The 20348-nt window shown below is 46.6% G+C and overlaps 1 protein-coding gene across 1 annotated transcript in view; it reads left to right on the top strand.

The window, feature by feature from the left end:
* PAXIP1 (PAX interacting protein 1) overlaps window positions 1-16435 on the top strand; it is a gene marked incomplete at its 3' end in the record, with an annotated part of 78849 nt that extends 62414 nt beyond the window's left edge. The window contains exon 21 of the mRNA XM_079711891.1: window positions 16184-16435. Coding sequence (XP_079568017.1) covers window positions 16184-16435 — 252 coding nt within the window. The remainder of the gene's footprint in view (window positions 1-16183) is intronic.
* Window positions 16436-20348: the final 3913 nt, after the last annotated feature.

The raw sequence follows: 20348 nt of genomic DNA, 5'->3' as shown, positions 1-20348 counted from the left end.
GCACTTTTTTACATTAACAATGAAATATCAGAAAGGGAATGTAAAAAACGATCCTGTTTAAAATCACATCAAAAAATACTTAGGAGGGGCTTCCCTGGTGGCGCAGTGGTTGAGAATCTGCCTGCTAATGCAGGGGACATGGGTTCGAGCCCTGCTCTGGGAGGATCCCACATGCCACGGAGCAACTAGGCCCGTGAGCCACAACTACTGAGCCTGCGCGTCTGGAGCCTGTGCTCCGCAACGAGAGGCCGCGATAGTGAGAGGCCCGCACACTGCGATGAAGAGTGGCCCACGCTTGCCACAACTAGAGAAAGCCCTGGCACAGAAACGAAGACCAAACACAGCAAAACTTAATGAATTAATTAATAAACTCCTACCCCCAACATCTTCTAAAAAAATACTTAGGAATAAATTTGACCAATGAGGTGAAAGACTTATGGGCTGAGAACTATAAAACATTAATGAAGGAAACTGAAGAGGATTCAAAGAAATGGAAGGATATCCCATGCTCTTGGATTGGAAGAATTAACATTGTTAAAATGGCTGTACTACCCAAAGCAATCTATAGATTTAATGCAATCCCTACCAAATTACCCATGACATTTTTCACAGAACTAGAACAAATAATCCTAACATTTACATGGAACCATAAAAGACCCAAAATATTCCCAAAGCAATCCTGAGGAAAGAGAACAAAGCAGGAGATGCAACCTTCCCAGCCTTCAGACAACACTACAAAGCTACAGTAATCAAAACAGTGCATGGTACTGGCACAAAAACTGATATATGGACTGATGGAACATAATAGAGATGCCAGAAATAAACCCACACACCTACAGTCAATTAATCTTCGACAAGGGCGGCAAGAATTTACAATGAGAAAAAGACAGGAAAGTTGGACAGCCGCATGTAAATCAATGAAGTTAGAACACACCCTCACACCATAGACAAAAATAAACTCAAAATGGCGTAAAGACTTAAGCATAAGACATGACACCATAAAACTCCTAGAAGAGAACACAGGGGAAATATTCTCTGACATAAAAGGTACCAATATTTTCTTAGGTCAGCCTCCCAAGGCAGTAGAAATAAAAGCAAAAACAAACAAATGGGACCTAATCAAACATAAGCTTTTGCATAGCAAAGGAAACTGTAAACAAAAAGACAACCTACTGACTGGGAGAAAATATTTGCAAACGATGCAACTGACAAGGGATTAATGTCCAAAATACAGAAACAGCTCATACAACTCAATATCAAAAAAAAAATGGGAAGAAGATCTAAATAGACATTTCTCTAAAGTAGACATACAGATGGCCAACACGCACATGAAAACATGCTCAGAATCGGCAGTTATCAGAATAATGCAAATCAAAACTACGAGGTACCACCTCACACGGGTCAGAATGGCCATTATCAAAAACTCTATAAATAACAAATGCTGCAGAGGGTGTGGAGTAAAGGGAACCCTCCTGCACTGTCAGTGGGAATATAAATTGGTGCAGCCATATGGAGAACAGTATGGAGGCATCTCAAAAAACTGAAAATAGAGCCATCATAGGATCCAGCAGTCCCACTCCTGGGCATATATGCGGAGAAAACTCTAATTCGAAAATATACACGCTCCCCAGTGTTCATAGCAGCACTATTTGCAATAGCCAGGGCACGGAAGCCACCTAAATGTCCATCAACAGATGAATGGATAGAGAAGATGTGCTATATATACACAGTGGAATACTACTCAGCCATAAAAATGAATGAAATACTGCCATTTGCAGCAACACACATGGACCTTGAGATTATCATACTAAGTGAAGTCAGTCAGGCAGAGAAAGACAAATACCATATGATATCCCTTATATGTGGAATCTAAAATATGACACAAATGAGCTTATCTGTGAAACAGAAACAGACTCACAGACATAAGGAACAGGCTTGTGGTTGCCAAGGGGCAGGGAGGTGGGGAGGGATGCACTGGGGTTGGGATTAGCAGATATAAGCTATTATATACAGAATGGATAAACAAGGTCCTACTGTAGAGCACAGGGAACTGTATTCCACATCCTGTGATAAACCATGATGGAAAATAATATGAAAAAGAATGTATTTTATGTGTATAACTGAATCACTCTGCTGTGCAGCAAAAATTAACACAACGTTGTAAATATCAACTATATTTCCATAAAATAATATATGTTTTAAAAAAGTACGTTTCCCCTGGTACATGACAGATCATCTGTGGCAGGACCCGGCACTGAGGAGAAACGTGGAAAAAATAACGAGTATCCTCACCCTCCAGGGGCTTTACAGTCTCATCAAGAAAAGTTAACATGTCTTAATCCTGAAAATATTTAGTAATTAAGAAAAATACTTTAGTAACAGCCATGCAACACTATTTAAATATTGTAGCACAGAAAACAACGAGGCTGATGAGACAACTACCCTCAACTCTAAACCACGTGCTACCCGGTTCCTGAAATTACCTAATCTTGTTGAATTAAAAAGCGCTCAAGCAAAGGTCCGCGTCTGTGAGGTCTCGCTGTCTCCTGCACACCTTGCACGGATCTCAGCCTGTCCCAGGCGACCTGCTCTCTCCTGCCACTCCGCACTCATCTGCCGTGTTCTAGTCACACTCGGCCACAAGCACGTCACCTTCCACTGTCCCCTCCCCACACCTCCTGTCTGTGCCTCACCTGCTTCGTGCACTTGGCTGCACAGACGTTCACGCTGCTCCATCTCCGTCACTGTCGGCAGATTCCCGTCCCTCCCGGAAATCTGAACAGGCTTCTAGTTGCCTCCGGGCCCCCGGTCTCTTCCATTTCCCAGTGTCCTCCAGACTTTTGAAGGAGCAATTTATCTGAAATAGAATTCTGGCTGTCACATGCCTGCTAGAAAGAGGGAAGGACTCAAATTGTGATGTTTCACATCTTTCTTAATCTCTTGTGGCACCCTCACCCCACCCCCTCATTCCCAGCGGTCACACGGGTTTCCTTGCCGCTCCTTGTATGAGGGAACTCCCATTCCCACCTGGCAAGCTTCCCTCCTCACTAAGGCCTGTAAAGCTTTTCCTGATGCTCCCAGCCTGTCTCTGTAGCGTCTTCCTCTTATAGCTTTAGCTCTGTGACACAGTATAACAAATGCCTCGGAGATGGCACTTAGTTATTCTTCAATCTATTTCTCCACTGCTGTGACAAAGCACAAGCAACAACAACAAAAAAAACCGATCAGTTGGACCACGTCAAAACTTAAAACCTTAGTGTTTCAAAAGGCACAACAGAGTAAAAAGGCAACCCATAGGATGGGGGAAATATTGCAAGCCTGTACCTGATAAGGGGCTAATATCCAGAATATAAAAGGAACTACTACAACTCAACAAAAAGACAACCTGATTTTAAAACGAGCATAGGACCTAAGTGTCCATTGACAGATGAATGGATAAAGAAGATGTGGCACATATATACAATGGAATATTACTCAGCCATAAAAAGAAAGGAAATTGAGTTATTTGTAGTGAGGCTGATGGACCTAGAGACTGTCATACAGAGTGAAGTCAGTCAGAAAGAGAAAAACAAATACCATATGCTAACACATATATATGGAATCTAAAAAAAAAAAATGATCTGAAGAACCTAGGGGCGGGACAGGAATAAAGACGCAGGCGTAGAGAATGGACCTGAGGACACGGGGAGGGGGAAGGGTAAGCTGGGGCGAAGTGAGAGAGTGGCATGGACATATATATACACTACCAAATGTAAAATAGAGAGCTAGTGGGAAGCAGCCGCATAGCACAGGGAGATCAGCTTGGTGCTTTGTGACCACCTAGAGGGGTGGGATAGGGAGGGTGGGAGGGAGACGCAAGAGGGAGGGGATATGGGGATATACATAGTATATGTATAGCTGATTCGCTTTATTATAAAGCAGAAACTAACACAACAATGTAAAGCAATTATACTCCAATAAAGATGTTAAAAAAAAAGTAAGTAAAATAAAATGAGCAAATGACTTGAATAGACATGTCTCCAAAGAAGATGTATAAATGGCCACTAAGCACAAGAAAAGATGCTCACCATCACTGATCACCAGGGAAAAGTACAACTACAAGACACCCCCTCACACGCATCAGGACAACCACCATCCAAAAACAAAACAAACAAAGGTCACAGTAGGTGTTGGTGAGGATGTGGAGAAATTGGCACCCTTACGCACCGTCGGTAGAAACATAAAACAGTACAGACATGGCAGAAAACACTATGGTAGCTCCTCAAATTTTTAAAAAAGAATTACCATATGATCCAGCAATTCTACTGGGTATGTACCCCAAAGAACTGAAAGCAAGGTCTCCATGAGACATGTATACATGTTCGGTAGCAGCATTATTCACAATAACCAAAAACTGGAAGCAAACCAAGTGTATACCCACTGATGTATAAACAAAATGTGGTCCATACATACACCAGAATATGATTCAGCCTTAAAAAGGAAGGAAATTCTGAAAGGAAGGAAAAAATTCAGGAAATTCAATGTGGCTGAACCTTGAAGATATAATACTAAGTGAAATAAGCCCGTCACAAAAGGGCAAATGCTATAAGATTTCTACTCTCTGCCTGGAGAGGTCAAATTCACAGAGGCAGGAAATAGATGGTGGGGGCCAGGGGTTCCGGGAGTGCGGGGGATGAAGGGGAAGCTAGTGTTTAATGGGGACAGAGTTTCAGTTTGGGACGATGGAAAGTTCCGGAGACGGGCGGTGACGATGGCCACACAACATTGTGAAAGTACCTAATGCCACTTAATTGTACACTTAAAAGTAGCTAAAATGGGAAGTCATATGTGTATTTCACAATTTTTAAAAATGAGAAAAAGGAGACAATGCTAGTTAAGCCAGCAAGCTGTGAAGAGGAAATTGGAAAGATTCTATCGTGGGCGCCCTCTTCTGTCCTCGAGACCGTCACCGAACGCTCTTAAACCAAGTTTTCAAAACCTCAGATCCACACAAAGAATCAAATTATAACCAGGGGCTTCCCTGGTGGCGCAGTGGTTGAGAGTCCGCCTGCCGATGCAGGGGACGTGGGTTCGTGCCCCGGTCCGGGAAGATCCCACATGCCGCGGAGCGGCTGGGCCCGTGAGCCATGGCCGCTGAGCCTGCGCGTCCGGAGCCTGTGCTCCGCAATGGGAGAGGCCACAGCAGTGAGAGGCTTGCATACCGCAAAAAAAAAAAAAAAAAAAAAAAAAAAAAATTATAACCAAATGTATCAGAGAGTGTGCGCGTGTGCACATCCACATTTTTCTGTAGCTTCCATCCCATCTGAAAAGGGTTTTGACCCAGAACAGAGCATTTACTGTGCTAAACCACAGAACAATGGCTGGAGACGCAGTTCTGGAGACACAGGATGAGGCCCTCTGAACAGCGGCTGGTCCACAAAAGCAACAGAACCCAGACATCAATGGTCAAAGCCAACCTTCAGACTTTGGAGGCTGGGCTGCCTGCCCACTGTGCTGTGTAGGGCTTTGGTTTTAGGTTTGAAAGCTCTAGGGCTGCTGAGGTTACGCATCTAGAACTTAGAGGCCAAGGTGACACACTGAGACCGTCACGGCTGGAAAGGGGGCGCTGCAGGGGGAGGAGAGGAGGCCCTGTGGACAGAGGCAGTTCTCCTCTGTGACTCAGCCCAAGTCACCCGGTTAGGGAAGGCAGCCCCACCTGAAACAGCGCTCTAGGCGCCCAGCACCGGGAGCGCCCGGCTAATGAAGATATACAGACTGCCAACAAACACATGAAAGAAGCTCAACATCATTAGAGAAATGCTAATGAAATCATTAGGGAAATGCAAATGAAAACTACACTGAGATATCATCTCACACCAGTCAGAATGGCCATCATCAAAAAATCTAGAAACACAGATGCTGGAGAGGGTGTGGAGAAAAGGGAACAGTCTTGCACTGCTGGTGGGAATGTGAATTGGTACAGCCACTATAGAGAACAGTATGGAGGTTCCTTAAAAAAACTACAAATAGAATTACCGTATGACCCAGCAATCCCACTACTGGGCATATACCCTGAGAAAACCATAATTCAAAAAGAGTGATGTACCAAAATGTTCATTGTAGCTCTATTTACAATAGCCAGGAGATGGAAACAACCTAAGTGTCCATCATCGGATGAATGGATAAAGAACATGGCACAGATATACAATGGAATATTACTCAGCCATAAAAAGAAACAAAATAAGCTCTTTGTAATGAGGTGGATGGACCTAGACTTTGTCATACAGAGTGAAGTAAGTGAGAACGAGAAAGACAAATACCATATGCTAACATACATATAAGGAATTTAAGAAAAAAAATGTCATGAAGAACCTAGGGGTAAAACAGGAATAAAGACACAGATGTACCTGAGAATGGACTTGAGGATATGGGGAGGGGGAAGGGTAAGCTGTTGCAAAGCAAGAGAGTGGCATGGACATATATACACTACCAAACGTAATGTAGATAGCTAGTGGGAAGCAGCTGCATAGCACAGGGAGATCAGCTTGGTACTTTGTGACCACTTAGAGGGGTGGGATACGGAGGGTGGGAGGGAGGGAGACGCAAGAGGGAAGAGATATGTATAACTGATTCACTTTGTTATAAAGCAGAAACTAACACACCATAGTAAAGCAAATATACTCCAATAAAGATGCAAAAAAATCATAAAATGTGGGGAAGGAGAGTAAGAAAATGTACATATATAGTTTTCAGAATGTGTTTGAGCCTATATGACTACCAGTCTAAAGCAAATAGATATTGGAAGGGGTTAACATACTTGAAAAACAGAGTAGCCACAAATCAAAAACATATAATAGATTCACAAAAACCAAGGAAGAGAACACAAGCATAATATAAAAGAAGATCAAACTCAAAAGGAAAAGAACAAAGAAGAAATACAAAATCAATTTGAAAACAAGGTTTAAAATGGCAATAAATACATATCAATAATTACCTTAAATGTCAATGGACTAAATGCTCCAATCAAAAGACACAGTGGCAGACTTGATTAAAAAAAAAAAAACATGAGCCTACGATATGCTGCCTACAAGAGACAGACTATAGGGCAAAGGACACAGATTGAAAGCGAGGGGCTGGAAAAAGATGTCTTGTCATTGCACGAAATGACAAGAAAGCAAGGGTAACCACCCTCATATCAGACAAAATAGACTTTAAAACAAAGGCTATAAAGAAAGATAAAGAAGGACACTATATAATGATAAAAAGGATCAATACAAGAAGAGGATATTACACTCATTAACATATATGCACCTAATATGGGAGCACCCAAATACATACAACAAATACTAACAAAGTGCGAAATTGACACGAATACAATAATAGCAAGAGAATTTAACACCCCACTCACATCAATGGGCAGATCTTCTAGACAGAAAAGCAGTAAGTCAACAGAGATCCTAAATGATACAATAGAACAGTTAGACTAATGATATTTTCAGGACATTAGATTACCAAAAAAACCCAAAGAACAACAAAAAAACCCCAGAATACACATTCTTTACAAGTGCACATGGAACATTCTCTAGGATTAACCACATACTAGGGCACAAAACAAGCCTCAACAAATTAAGAGTATAGAGATTATTTCAGCATCCTTTCTGACGACAGTTGCATGAAACTAGAAATCAACCACAGAAAAACAAGAAAAAAAAACCGATTACATGGAGACTAAGTAACAGGTTACTAAAAAACAAATGGGTCAGTGATGAAATCAAGAAGTAAATTAGGGCTTCCCTGGTGGCACAGTGGTTGAGAATCTGCCTGCTAATGCAGGGGACACGAGTTCAAGCCCTGGTTTGGGTGGATCCCACATGCAACTAGGCCCGTGAGCCACAACTACTGAGCCTGCGCGTCTGGAGCCTGTGCTCCGCAACGAGAGGCCGCCATAGTGAGACTCCCGCGCACCGCGATGAAGAGTGGCCCCCGCTTGCCACAACTAGAGAAAGCTCTCGCACAGAAATGAAAATGCAACACAGCAAAAATAAATTAATTAATAAACTCCTACACCAACATCTTCTTTAAAAAGAAAACAAAAAAACGCATACGCCCTTTAAAAAAAAGTAAATTAAAAAATACCTTAAGACAAGGGGGGCTTCCCTGGTGGCGCAGTGGTTGAGAGTCCGCCTGCTGATGCAGGGGACGTGGGTTCGCGCCCCGGTCCGGGAGGATCCCACATGTCGCGGGGCGGCTGGGCCTGTGAGCCATGGCCGCTGGGCCTGCGCGTCCGGAGCCTGTGCTCCGCAACAGGAGAGGCCACAGCAGCGAGGGACCCGCGTACTGCAAAAACAAACAAAAATACCTTAAGACAAATGACAATGAAAACACAACCATACAAAATCTATGGGATGCAGCAAAAGCAGTTCTTGGACATTCATAGCAATACAGACCCTCTTCAAGAAATAAGAAAAATCTTAAGACTTCCCTTGTGGCACAGTGGTTAAGAATCCACCTGCCAATGCAGAGGACACAGGTTCGAGCCCTGGTCTGGGAAGATCCCACACGCCGCGGAGCAACTAAGGCCGTGCACCACAACTACTGAGCCTGTGTTCTAGAGCCCACGAGTCACAACTACTGAAGCCCGCAGGCCTAGAGCCCATGCTCCACAACAAGAGAAGCCACCGCAATGAGAAGCCAACCCACCGCAATGAAGGTTAGCCCCCTGCTCACCGCAACTAGAGAACGCCTGCATACAGCAACGAAAACCCAATGCAGCCAAAAATAACTAAATTAATTTAGTGAAAAAATTAAACAATTTTTTTAAAAAAACAAGAAAAATCTCAAATAAAACACCTAACCCACCAACTAAAAGAATTAGAAAAAGAAAAGACAAAACCTAAATTCAGCAGAATGAAGGAAACAATAGAGATCAGAGAGGAAGTAGAGATTAGAAAGCAATAGAAAAAACATCAATAAAACCAAGACCTGGTTCTTTGAAAGGGTAAACAAAATGGACAAACCTCTGGCCAGGCTCATCAAGAAAAGAGAGAGGACCCAAAAACAATAAATAAAAGAGGAGAAATTACAACTGATACCACAGAAAACCATATGAAACCATAAGAGAATACTATGAACAATTATATACCAACAAACTAGACAACTTAGAAGAGATGGACAAGTTTCTAGAAACACACAGCCCACCAAAACTGAATCAAGAAGATAATTTGAACAGATAAGATAATTGGAACAGACCTATCACTGGAAGTGAAATAGAATCTGTAATAATAATACTAACAACTATCTACAAAAGTCCAAGACCAGAAGGCTTCACAGGCAAATTCTACCAAGCACACAAAGAAAAACTTAAACCAATCATTCTCAAACTCTTCCTAAAGACTGAAGAGGAGGGAACACTCCCAAAGACATTCTATGAAGCCACCATCACCCCAGTACCAATACCAGACAAGGACACTACCAAAAAAGAAAATTACAGGCCAATATGTTTGAATATAGATGCAAAAATTCTCAACAAAACATTAGCAAACCAAATCCAACAACATATAAAAGAAGATCATACCCATGACCAAGCTGGATTCATCCCAGGGTCACAAGGATGGTTCAACATATGCAAAAATCAATGTAATACACCACATCAACAAAACACAAAAACCACATGATCATCTCAATAGATGCAGAAAAAGCATTTGATAAAATTCAACATCCATTCATGATATAAAGAATGCTTACAAAAGTCAGTACAGAGGGAACATTTCAACATAACAAAAGCTATTTATGACAAACCAACAGCCAACATAATACTCAATGGTGAAAACCTAAAAGCATTCTTGCTAAGATCTGGAACAAAACAAGGATGCCCACTCTCACCACTGCTATGCAAAAGAGTATTGGAAGTCCTAACCACAGCAATCAGACAAGAAATAAAAAGGGATCCAAATTGGTAGGTAAGAGGTAAAATTGTCATTATATTCATATAACATGATATATATAGAAAACCCTGAAGACTCCATGCAAAAACTACTAGAACTGATAAATGAATTCAGCAAGGTAGCAGGATACAAGATTAACATACAGAAGTTGGTTGCACTTTTTTACGTTAACAATGAAATATCAGAAAGGGAATGTAAAAAACGATCCTGTTTAAAATCACATCAAAAAATACTCAGGAATAAATCTGACCAATGAGGTGAAAGACTTATGGGCTGAGAACTATAAAACATTAATGAAGGAAACTGAAGAGGATTCAAAGAAGTGGAAGGATAACCCATGCTCTTGGATTGGAAGTCTTAACATTGTTAAAATGGCTGTACTACCCAAAGCAATCTATAGATTTAATGCAATCCCTATCAAATTACCCATGACATTTTTCACGGAACTGGAACAAATAATCCTAACATTTACATGGGACCATAAAAGACCCAAAATATTCCCAAAGCAATCCTGAGGAAAAAGAACAAAGCAGGAGATGTAACCCTCCCAGACTTCAGACAACACTACAAAGCTACAGTAATCAAAACAGCGCATGGTACTGGCACAAAAACAGATATATGGACGAATGGAACACAACAGAGATCCCAGAAATAAACCTACACACCTACAGTCAATTAATCTTCGACAAAGGAGGCAAGAATTTACAATGAGAAAATGACAGTTGGGAAAGTTGGACAGCCGCATGTAAATCAATGAAGTTAGAACACACCCTCACACCATAGACAAAAATAAACTCAAAATGGCTTAAAGACTTAAACGTAAGACGTGACACCATAAAACTCCTAGAAGAGAACACAGGGAAAACATTCTCTGACATAAAAGGTATTAATATTTTCTTAGGTCAGCTTCCCAAGGCAGTAGAAATAAAAGCAAAAACAAACAAACAGGACCTAATCAAACATAAGCTTTTGTACAGCAAAGGAAACTGTAAACAAAAAGACAAGCTATTGACTGGGAGAAAAGATTTGCAAATGATGCAACTGACAAGGGATTAATGTCCAAAATACAGAAACAGCTCATACAACTCAATATCAAAAAAAAAATGGGAAGAAGATCTAAATAGACATTTCTCTAAAGTAGACATACAGATGGCCAACAGGCACGTGAAAAGATGCTGAGCATCGCTAGTTATCAGAAAAATGCAAATCAAAACTACGAGGTACCGGGCCTCCCTGGTGGCGCAGTGGTTGAGAGTCCGCCTGCCGATGCAGGGGATACGGGTTCGTGCCCCGGTCTGGGAGGATCCCATATACCGCGGAGCGGCTGGGCCCGTGAGCCATGGCCGCTGAGCCTGCGTGCCCGGAGCCTGTGCTCCGCAATGGGAGAGGCCACAACAGTGAGAGGCCCGCGTACCACAAAAAAAAAAAAAAAAAAAAAAAAAAAAAAAAACTACGAGGTACCACCTCACACAGGTCAGAATAGCCATCATCAAAAACTCTATAAATAACAAATGCTGCAGAGGGTGTGGAGTAAAGGGAACCCTCCTACACTGTCGGGGGGAATGTAAATTGGTGCAGCCACTATGGAGAACAGTATGGAGGCATCTCAAAAAACTGAAAATAGAGCCACCATAGGATCCAGCAATCCCATTCCTGGGCATATATGCGGAGAAAACTAATTTGAAAAGATACATGCACCCCCTATGTTCACAGCGGCACAATTTGCAATAGCCAGGGCACAGAAGGCACCTAAATGTCCATCAACAGATGAATGGATAGAGAAGATGTGCTATATATACACAGTGGAATACTACTCAGCCATAAAAACGAATGAAATAATGCCATTTGCAGCAACACACATGGACCTTGAGATTATCATACTAAGTGAAGTCAGTCAGGCAGAGAAAGACAAATACCATATGATATCCCTTATATGTGGAATCTAAAATATGACACAAATGAGCTTATCTGTGAAACAGAAACAGACTCACACACATAGGGAACAGCCTTGTGGTTGCCAAGGGGCAGGGAGGTGGGGAGGGATGCACTGGGTGTTGGGATTAGCAGATATAAGCTATTATATACAGAATGGATAAACAAGGTCCTACTGTACAGCACAGGGAACTGTATTCCACATCCTGTGATAAGCCACGATGGAAAAGAATATGAAAAAGAATGTATTTATGTGTATAACTGAATCACTCTGCTGTACAGCAAAACTTAACGCAACGTTGTAAATCAACTATATTTCCATAAAATAATTTTTTTTTAAAGTACGTTTCCCCTCGTACGTGATAGATCATCTGTGGCAGGACCGGGCACTGAGGATAAACGTGGAAGAAATAACGAGTATCCTCGCCCTCCAGGGGCTTTACAGTCTCATCAGGAAAAGTTAACATGTCTTAATCCTGAAAATATTTAGTAATTAAGAAAAATACTTTAGTAACAGCCACGCAACACTACTTAAATATTGTAGCACAGAAAACAACGAGGCTGATGAGACAACTACCCTCAACTCTAAACCACATGCTACACGGTTCCTGAAATTACCTAGTTTTCTTGAATTAAAAAGCGCTCAAGCAAAGGTCCACGTCTGTGGAGAGTCTCGCTGTCTCCTGCACACCTTGCACGGATCTCAGCCTGTCCCAGGCGACCTGCTCTGTCCTGCCGCTCCGCACTCATCTGCCGTGTTCTAGTCACACTCGGCCACAAGCACGTCACCTTCCACTGTCCCCTCCCCACACCTCCTGTCTGTGCCTCACCTGCTTCGTGCACTTGGCTGCACAGACGTTCACGCTGCTCCATCCCCGTCACCGTCGGTGGATTCCCGTCCCTCCTGGAAATCTGAACAGGCTTCTAGTTGCCTCCGGGCCCCCGGTCTCTTCCATTTCCCAGTGTCCTCCAGACTTGAAGGAGCAATTTATCTGAAATAGAATTCTGGCTGTCACATGCCTGCTAGAAAGAGGGAAGGACCCAAATTGTGATGTTTCACATCTTTCTTAATCTCTTGTGGCCTCCTCACCCCACCCTTTCATTCCCAGCGGCCACACGGGTTTCCCTGCTGCTCCTTGTATGAGGGAACTCCCATTCCCACCTGGCAAGCTTCCCTCCTCACTAAGGCCTGTAAAGCTTTTCCTGATGCTCCCAGCCTGTCTCTGTAGCGTCTTCCTCTTATAGCTTTAGCTCTGTGACACAGTATAACAAATGCCTCGGAGATGGCACTTAGTTATTCTTCAATCTATTTCTCCACTGCTGTGACAAAGCACAAGCAACAACAACAAAAAAAACCGATCAGTTGGACCACGTCAAAACTTAAAACCTTAGTGTTTCAAAAGGCACAACAGAGTAAAAAGGCAACCCATAGGATGGGGGAAATATTGCAAGCCTGTACCTGATAAGGGGCTAATATCCAGAATATAAAAGGAACTACTACAACTCAACAAAAAGACAACCTGATTTTAAAACGAGCATAGGACCTAAGTGTCCATTGACAGATGAATGGATAAAGAAGATGTGGCACATATATACAATGGAATATTACTCAGCCATAAAAAGAAAGGAAATTGAGTTATTTGTAGTGAGGCTGATGGACCTAGAGACTGTCATACAGAGTGGAGTCAGTCAGAAAGAAAAATACCGTATGCTAACACATATATACGGAATCTAAAAAAAAAAAAATGATCTGAAGAACCTAGGGGCGGGACAGGAATAAAGACGCAGACGTAGAGAATGGACCTGAGGACACGGGGAGGGGGAAGGGTAAGCTGGGATGAAGTGAGAGAGTGGCATTGACATATGTACACTACCAAATGTAAAATAGATAGCTAGTGGGAAGCAGCCGCATAGCACAGCGAGATCAGCTCGGTGCTTTGTGACCACCTAGAGGGGTGGGATAGGGAGGGTGGGAGGGAGGGAGACGCAAGAGGGAGGGGATATGGGGATATATTTATATGTATAGCTGATTCACTTTGTTGTGAAGCAGAAACTGGCACACCACTGTAAAACAATTGTACTCCAATAAATATGTTTAAAAATAAATAAATAAAATAAGATGAGCAAAGGACTTGAATAGACATGTCTCCAAAGAAGATGTATAAATGGCCACTAAGCACAAGAAAAGATGCTCACCATCACTGATCACCAGGGAAAAGCACAACTACGAGACACCCCCTCACACACATCAGGACGGCCAGCATCCCAAAACAAAACAAACAAAAATCACAGTAAGTGTTGGTGAGGATGTGGAGAAATTGGCACCCTTACGCACCGTCGGCAGAAATATAAAACGGTACAGACATGGCAGAAAACACTATGGTAGCTCCTCAATTTTTTTAAAAAGAATTACCGTATGATCCAGCAATTCTACTGGGTATGTACCCCAAAGAACTGAAAGCAAGGTCTCCATGAGACATTTATACATGTTCGGTAGCAGCATTATTCACAATAACCAAAAACTGGAAGCAAACCAAGTGTATACCCACTGATGTATAAACAAAATGTGGTCCATACATACACCAGAATATGATTCAGCCTTAAAAAGGAAGGAAATTCTGAAAGGAAGGAAAAAATTCAGGAAATTCAATGTGGCTGAACCTTGAGAATATAGTACTAAGTGAAATGAGCCCGTCACAAAAGGGCAAATGCTATAAGATTTCTACTCACATGAGGTGCCTGGAGAGGTCAAATTCACAGAGGCAGGAAATAGATGGTGGGGGCCAGGGGCTCCAGGAGGCGGGTGGCTGAAGGGGAAGCTAGTGTTTAATGGGGACAGAGTTTCAGTTTGGGACAATAGAAAGTTCTGGAGATGGACGGTGACGATGGCCACACAACATTGTGAATGTATCTAATGCCGCTTAATTGTACACTTAAAAGTAGCTAAAATGGGAAGTCATATGTGTATTTCACAATTTTTAAAAAAGAGAAAAAGGAGACAACGCTAGTTGAGCCAGCGAGCTGTGAAGAGGAGATCGGAAGGATTCTATCGTGGGCGCCTTCTTCCGTCCTCGAGACTGTCACCGAACGCTCTTAAACCAAGTTTTCAAAACTGCAAATCCACACAAAGAATTAAATTATAACCAAATGTATCAGACAGTGCGTGCGCGTGCACGTCCACATTTTTCTGTAGCTTCCATCACAGCTGAAAAGGGTTTTGACCCAGAACAGAGCCAGCATTTCCTGTGCTAAACCACAGAACAATGGCTGGAGGAGCAGTTCTGCAGACAGGAGGAGGCCCTCTGAACAGCGGCTGGTCCACAAAAGCAACGAGAACCCAGACATCAATGGTCAAAACCAACCTTCAGACTTTGGAGGCTGGGCTGTCTGCCCGCTGAGCTGCGTAGGGCTTTGGTTTTCGGTTTCAAAGCTCTAGGGCTTCTGAGGTTACGCATCTAGAACTTAGAGGCCCAAGTGACACACTGAGACCGTCACGGCTGGAAAGGGGGCGCTGCAGGGGGAGGAGAGGAGGCCCTGTGGACAGAGGCAGTTCTCCTCTGTGACTCAGCCCAAGTCATCCGGTTAGGGAAGGCAGCCCCGCCTGAAACAGCGCTGCAGGCGCCCAGCACCGGGAGGGCCCGGCTGCCCAGGGTGCAGGCGTGAGAACCCGTCCCATAGACACACACGTCAGGACAGAGGCACATGGGTCGCAAAGCTCCGTCGTGTGACTGTTGGCTGTCTTGCGGTGTGTTTGTTCTCTGACGTCTGGAGTGAGTGGCGCGGGCCCCAAAGCTGGTCCCTGGGCCCCGGAAGGACGGGGAGGAGGGGCTCGTGCCCTGGGGTGCGGTCCTGACGCACAGGAAGGAGGGCGCGGATGCTTTCCCCACGCAGTGAGATGCTCTGTGAGAATTCTGTTACACAGCTGCCCGACGAGGCAGCGAGTTGGGACTTGAGCACAGGATGATGCACGCTCCGTGGGCAACGTCTGATGACCTGGTGGTCCCGAGAAGCCATGGCACCCAAAGCACCCGGCCCCTCCCGAGGGCAGCGCAGGCAGCCCTGCTCGGGTCCCCATGTGCCCACAGCTTCCCAGTGGGACCTTCCGCGGGGCCGGTGCCCACCTGAGAGCAGCCCGCGGCTCGTAGACTCCTTTCCATCACTGGGCAGGGGAAACGTGCCTCCATTCGCGTCCTGGACAGAGAGGGAAGGTCCGCTCTCCTGGGGACGTGCAGAGACTTCACGGAAGCAGGTGGGTCTCCGCAGACGGGCTGCGCCGCCCTGGCTGTCGGGGGCCTCACGGCTCCGTTCCCGGTGTTGCGTCCCATCAGCATGACAGGAGCATCACACCGGACATACTGTACGTCTCCCGGGTCCTCGTCCCTCTGACACCAAGCAGAGGACTGTCCCTGCCAGCGTACAGCAGCCTCCTGCTTCCCTCTGGGCCTCGGGCCATGAGCGGAACAGAGAAGGAGACGCATCTGACCTCTGCTGCCTCCCTGACCCCGGGCGGTCAGGCTCAAGGGTACCGCAGGCCCGACCCAGAGCCCAGAGCCTGTGTGGAGAAGCCCGGAGAGTTCTGAGAACGAGGCAGCTGCCTTGCTGTGCACAATCTGGGGAGAAGATGGGATTTTATAAGGTCATTACTGAGACCCACAGATCCATCTTAACAAGAACAACAAAACAGGCCCCCTCCCAGTCACGTCTTGAGTGCGACCTTCCAGAATTCGAGCCCTAAACTCCAGCATCACCTGCACCTTACACTAACTTGCCGACAGGTGTGTCAGAGACGGGCGTGGCTTGTATTAACATGGGTTGACAACTGCTGACATGTTGTTTGAGCACCATTTGTACACTTTCCCAGCAGTAGTCTTCTCTTTCTGATGATTTTATTGCAGCACCTGCCCTGGAGAGGTAATGGTGAACAGAGTACGGGGTACTTCCCCCGAAATTGCTTTAAAAAAACAAAAACAAACAAAAAAAACCCAATAAAACACCCCCAGCTATCCTGATTGTTTTTAGCCGGGATTTATCACTGGTAAACTTTGTTTTGCATGTAAGATACTTAGCTTTTATTTCAATTTACTATTTTCGGATTTTTTCCTAACACAGAAATTAGGTATGACTGTTGTCATCACCATCACCTGGTATCATTAGACAACAGAATGAAGATGCGGCCAGTCTTAGATTGTGGACAGTGACACTTCTCTTCCTTAGAATAATGTCCTTTTCTATGGAAAGTTATCTAGAGAAGGAATGATAGCATGCTAATTATGTTGGCACCTAGACACACACACACACACACACACACACACAAACACACACACACAATCTATTTTCCCCAGAAAAACGCTTGAATGTTTGAAAGCCACTGCCTGTATATAATAAGAAACAAAGTTATTTTCTGAGTGTGGATACAATAGTATCAGAGTTTAAGAACTGGTGACAAGATGGCACAATTCACAGCTCTTTTTCACAGCTGGTAAAGCTCATTTCAACAGCCCAGGAAAACTAGCAACACAGTTGCTCTGGGATCAGGGAAGCGCAGGAAACAAAAGCTGCCTCTTTAGAATAATGCCTTAAAATGAAGCAAGGACGAGGGGGCCATACCCGCTAATCCTGAAGACAGTTACGTCACCAGATTTCAGCACAGATTTGACGAATTTACAGATGCTAGTCAACTGCTCAGTTAACAGCCCTGGTTAGACTCCCTGAGAAGAAGCACCTGCAAGAACACTGCTTGTCCCGAAAGAAGAGCCACAGAAACCGCAGGGACCATGCACTTCAAGTGTCAGTGAACAGCTCGGAGCAGGGAGCCCTGGCGGAGGGCACAGCCCCTGTGAGGGGAGGGCTGCAGCCCCCCACCCCGAACGCCCCAAGACCCGGGCAAGGCGTGTCATTCACGGAGAAGCCCCAAATGAGAAAATTCTGCCTGAAGCCAACGTTACCTGATGCTTCCAAAACCACAAACTGGTAGAGGTGGCGCAGAGTCAGCGGCCCCGAGCTGCAGTGTCCCTGTGCAGCTAGTACCCAACCAGGTTCCTCTTGGCTGACGCACAGCAAGCCAAACGCCGAGACGCCCGGGTCTGTTGGCGAGGCGGCCAAGCCAGGAGACAGGAGAGCAAATCTCACCTCTGCGTCCTGGAAGGGAAGGGGCTCGGGGTATTTACGCGATAACTAATAAAGAAGCAGGGCCACCTGAGGCGTGGGGAGCGCGGGGAACGGTGATGATTGGAGAAAGGTGCGGGACTCCTTCTGCGCAGGCGCAGGCGTAGCTGGGCTACAGGCCGCTGCTCGGTCTAAAGGGCGCTGGGCGGGCCCTCGCGCAGGCGCAGCTCGGGAATCGGTGGTCCCATCCGGCCCCAACCAGCTCAGCTCCAACTGGACGCAGCTGATTCCAAGTTGCAGGGAAACAACCCGGGCAAACAGCTTATTGCTTAGGCTACGTGCTGCCTGGTGGACACGCAAGTCTTAACTAGCCTTGATTAGTGAGGGCAGGTGAAAAGGATTTGACCCGTGATCCACGGATTCGCAGTCGAGATGTCTGAGCTGCAGGTGGCCTGTGGCAGCTGTACGGTCATGGGGGGGTCTGGGCATCCCCCTCCACCCAAGTCCACGACCTGCCGCTGGTACCCCAGGCGTTCTCCGGGACCTTGGGCGCTCACCAGTCGGCCTGGAAATGGAATCCAGGCACAGGCTGCAGGCAGGGACACGGCCCTGGGGTGGAGGGCGAATCTGCCCTGCTGGGATCTCGAGTTTTCCTTAGTCCCCAGCTGTTTCCTCACCCCAAGGAGACCTGTGATAGGGACTCGACGGTAGATCACCAACGCGGGCAGGGTCTCCGAGCAGGTCCTGGGCGAGCGAGGCCTCTCCTGCCCGCCCCCGAGTCCCCAGCTCTAGAGCACGAGGAGGCGGCCGGGAGAAATGAGCCGGACTGAGCCGAGAGCCGGCGGGCGCTGCCCGGGGCGGGGTGGCCCCCAAGTGCCCGCCGCTGCCCTCAGGCCTGGCTCCCTTCGCGGGCCGCAGCTCTGACCCAGGCCTGCGTCCTCACCGAGCCGCCGCCCCCGCGCCCGCCCCCGCAGCTCCCGGCGCGTGGCCCCCGCGGGCGGCCGTCCCCCGGAACGCAGGCTCCGCGCGCCCCCTGCCGGCCGAGAGCGCAGCCCTGCAGGCGCCGAGCCCGCCCGCGCGCCGCTCGCCCCCGGCCTCTGGACGGGCCCCGGCGCAGCCTCGCCGTGACCCCGGCCCTCGGCTCCCGGGGTCTCGGACGGGGCCCGGCGGAGGCCCGCCCGCTCGCCCCGGGCTCCGCGCCTCACGGCCGCCGGAGCCCACCTACCTCTACCAGGTGCGGGGGCTGCGTCGCCCCGGCGCGGTGGGAGCGAACGGCGCAGGCGCAGACGGCTCACCCCGGCCCCCGCCCGCCGCGGCCACCCAGTGACCCGGCGCCCGGTTCACGCGGCCCACGCTCCTGGGGAGCCTCGGCTCACCCATCGCTTTCCCACGGACCAGAGCCCGCCCACCTCCAGCGCCTGGAAACCTGTTTCCCAGAGATTTTTCAGGTGGTAGTTTAGGAAACTTGAAATTCAAATGGCCAGGCATCCTTCCAACTCTTTGGTTAAAAAAAAAAAAAAAAAGAATTCTAGTCGTTCTCAATAATATCAGCTCCAGTTAACTGACTACTAAAGGCCAGGAGATTCCACCGATGCTCACATCACCGTTCCCTCTTAGTCTCCGCCTCAAGAAGGAGGAACTTGGGCCCTGAGAGGAGAGTTAGGACACTTGCCCCAGGACACACAGCAGGCAGGTGGAGGGTGGCCCATCTGACTCTGACGCCTGTGGCCCGCACGCGGTGCCCAGCCTCTCTGTGCTCACGGCCTCTCCTTGTCGGAATCGTTCTCTCTGCGAGGCCAGGGGACGGGATGGCTGGTCCAGGGCCAGCCCAGCTCCTCTGAGAAGCTCCCAGCCTGCCAGGCACAGCAGGTGTCAAACCATTCTTGCTTGTTGGGTTTGTACCTCGCTTGCTGACCATCGGACCTGCATCTGGCCACTCGGTCCTGGGAGGTGGGAAAGCGTGTGCCAGTGAGCGACGGAGCCCCACCAGCAGAAAGCCCGCCACCCTCCCAAGGGTGTTCTTAGGAAATTTACCCTCCGTGACTGGCAGGATATTTTGGTAAAACCAAGCTGTCTGTAGTAAAGATGGCTTCCTCAGGACAAACTGTGGTCGAACGCAAGTCCGTGTGCCTGATGCACAGTGGGGCTGAACAAAATTTGGAGCAGAGAAAGGTTTACTGCAAGGGCTAAGGAAGGAGAATGCCAAGCTCATGCTCAAAAACCCGGAAGTCCCAGATGGTTTTCAGGGAAGGGTTTTTCTAGGCCAAACTGGGGGGAGGGCTGCACCTCCCCCTTGCCATTAAGCTGCATTTTGCGATTTTCTAAAATTAAAGGCCTTCAGTGGCATGGGTGAACCCCTGAGAGACACAGGAGCACTTGCCTGGGTTT

The sequence above is a fragment of the Hyperoodon ampullatus genome (assembly GCF_949752795.1).
Source record: "Hyperoodon ampullatus genome assembly, chromosome: 9".
In the NCBI taxonomy this organism is placed as follows: domain Eukaryota; kingdom Metazoa; phylum Chordata; class Mammalia; order Artiodactyla; family Ziphiidae; genus Hyperoodon; species Hyperoodon ampullatus.
The sequence above is the reverse complement of the archived record's forward strand: the minus strand, read 5'-3'. Positions and strand labels throughout refer to the sequence as shown.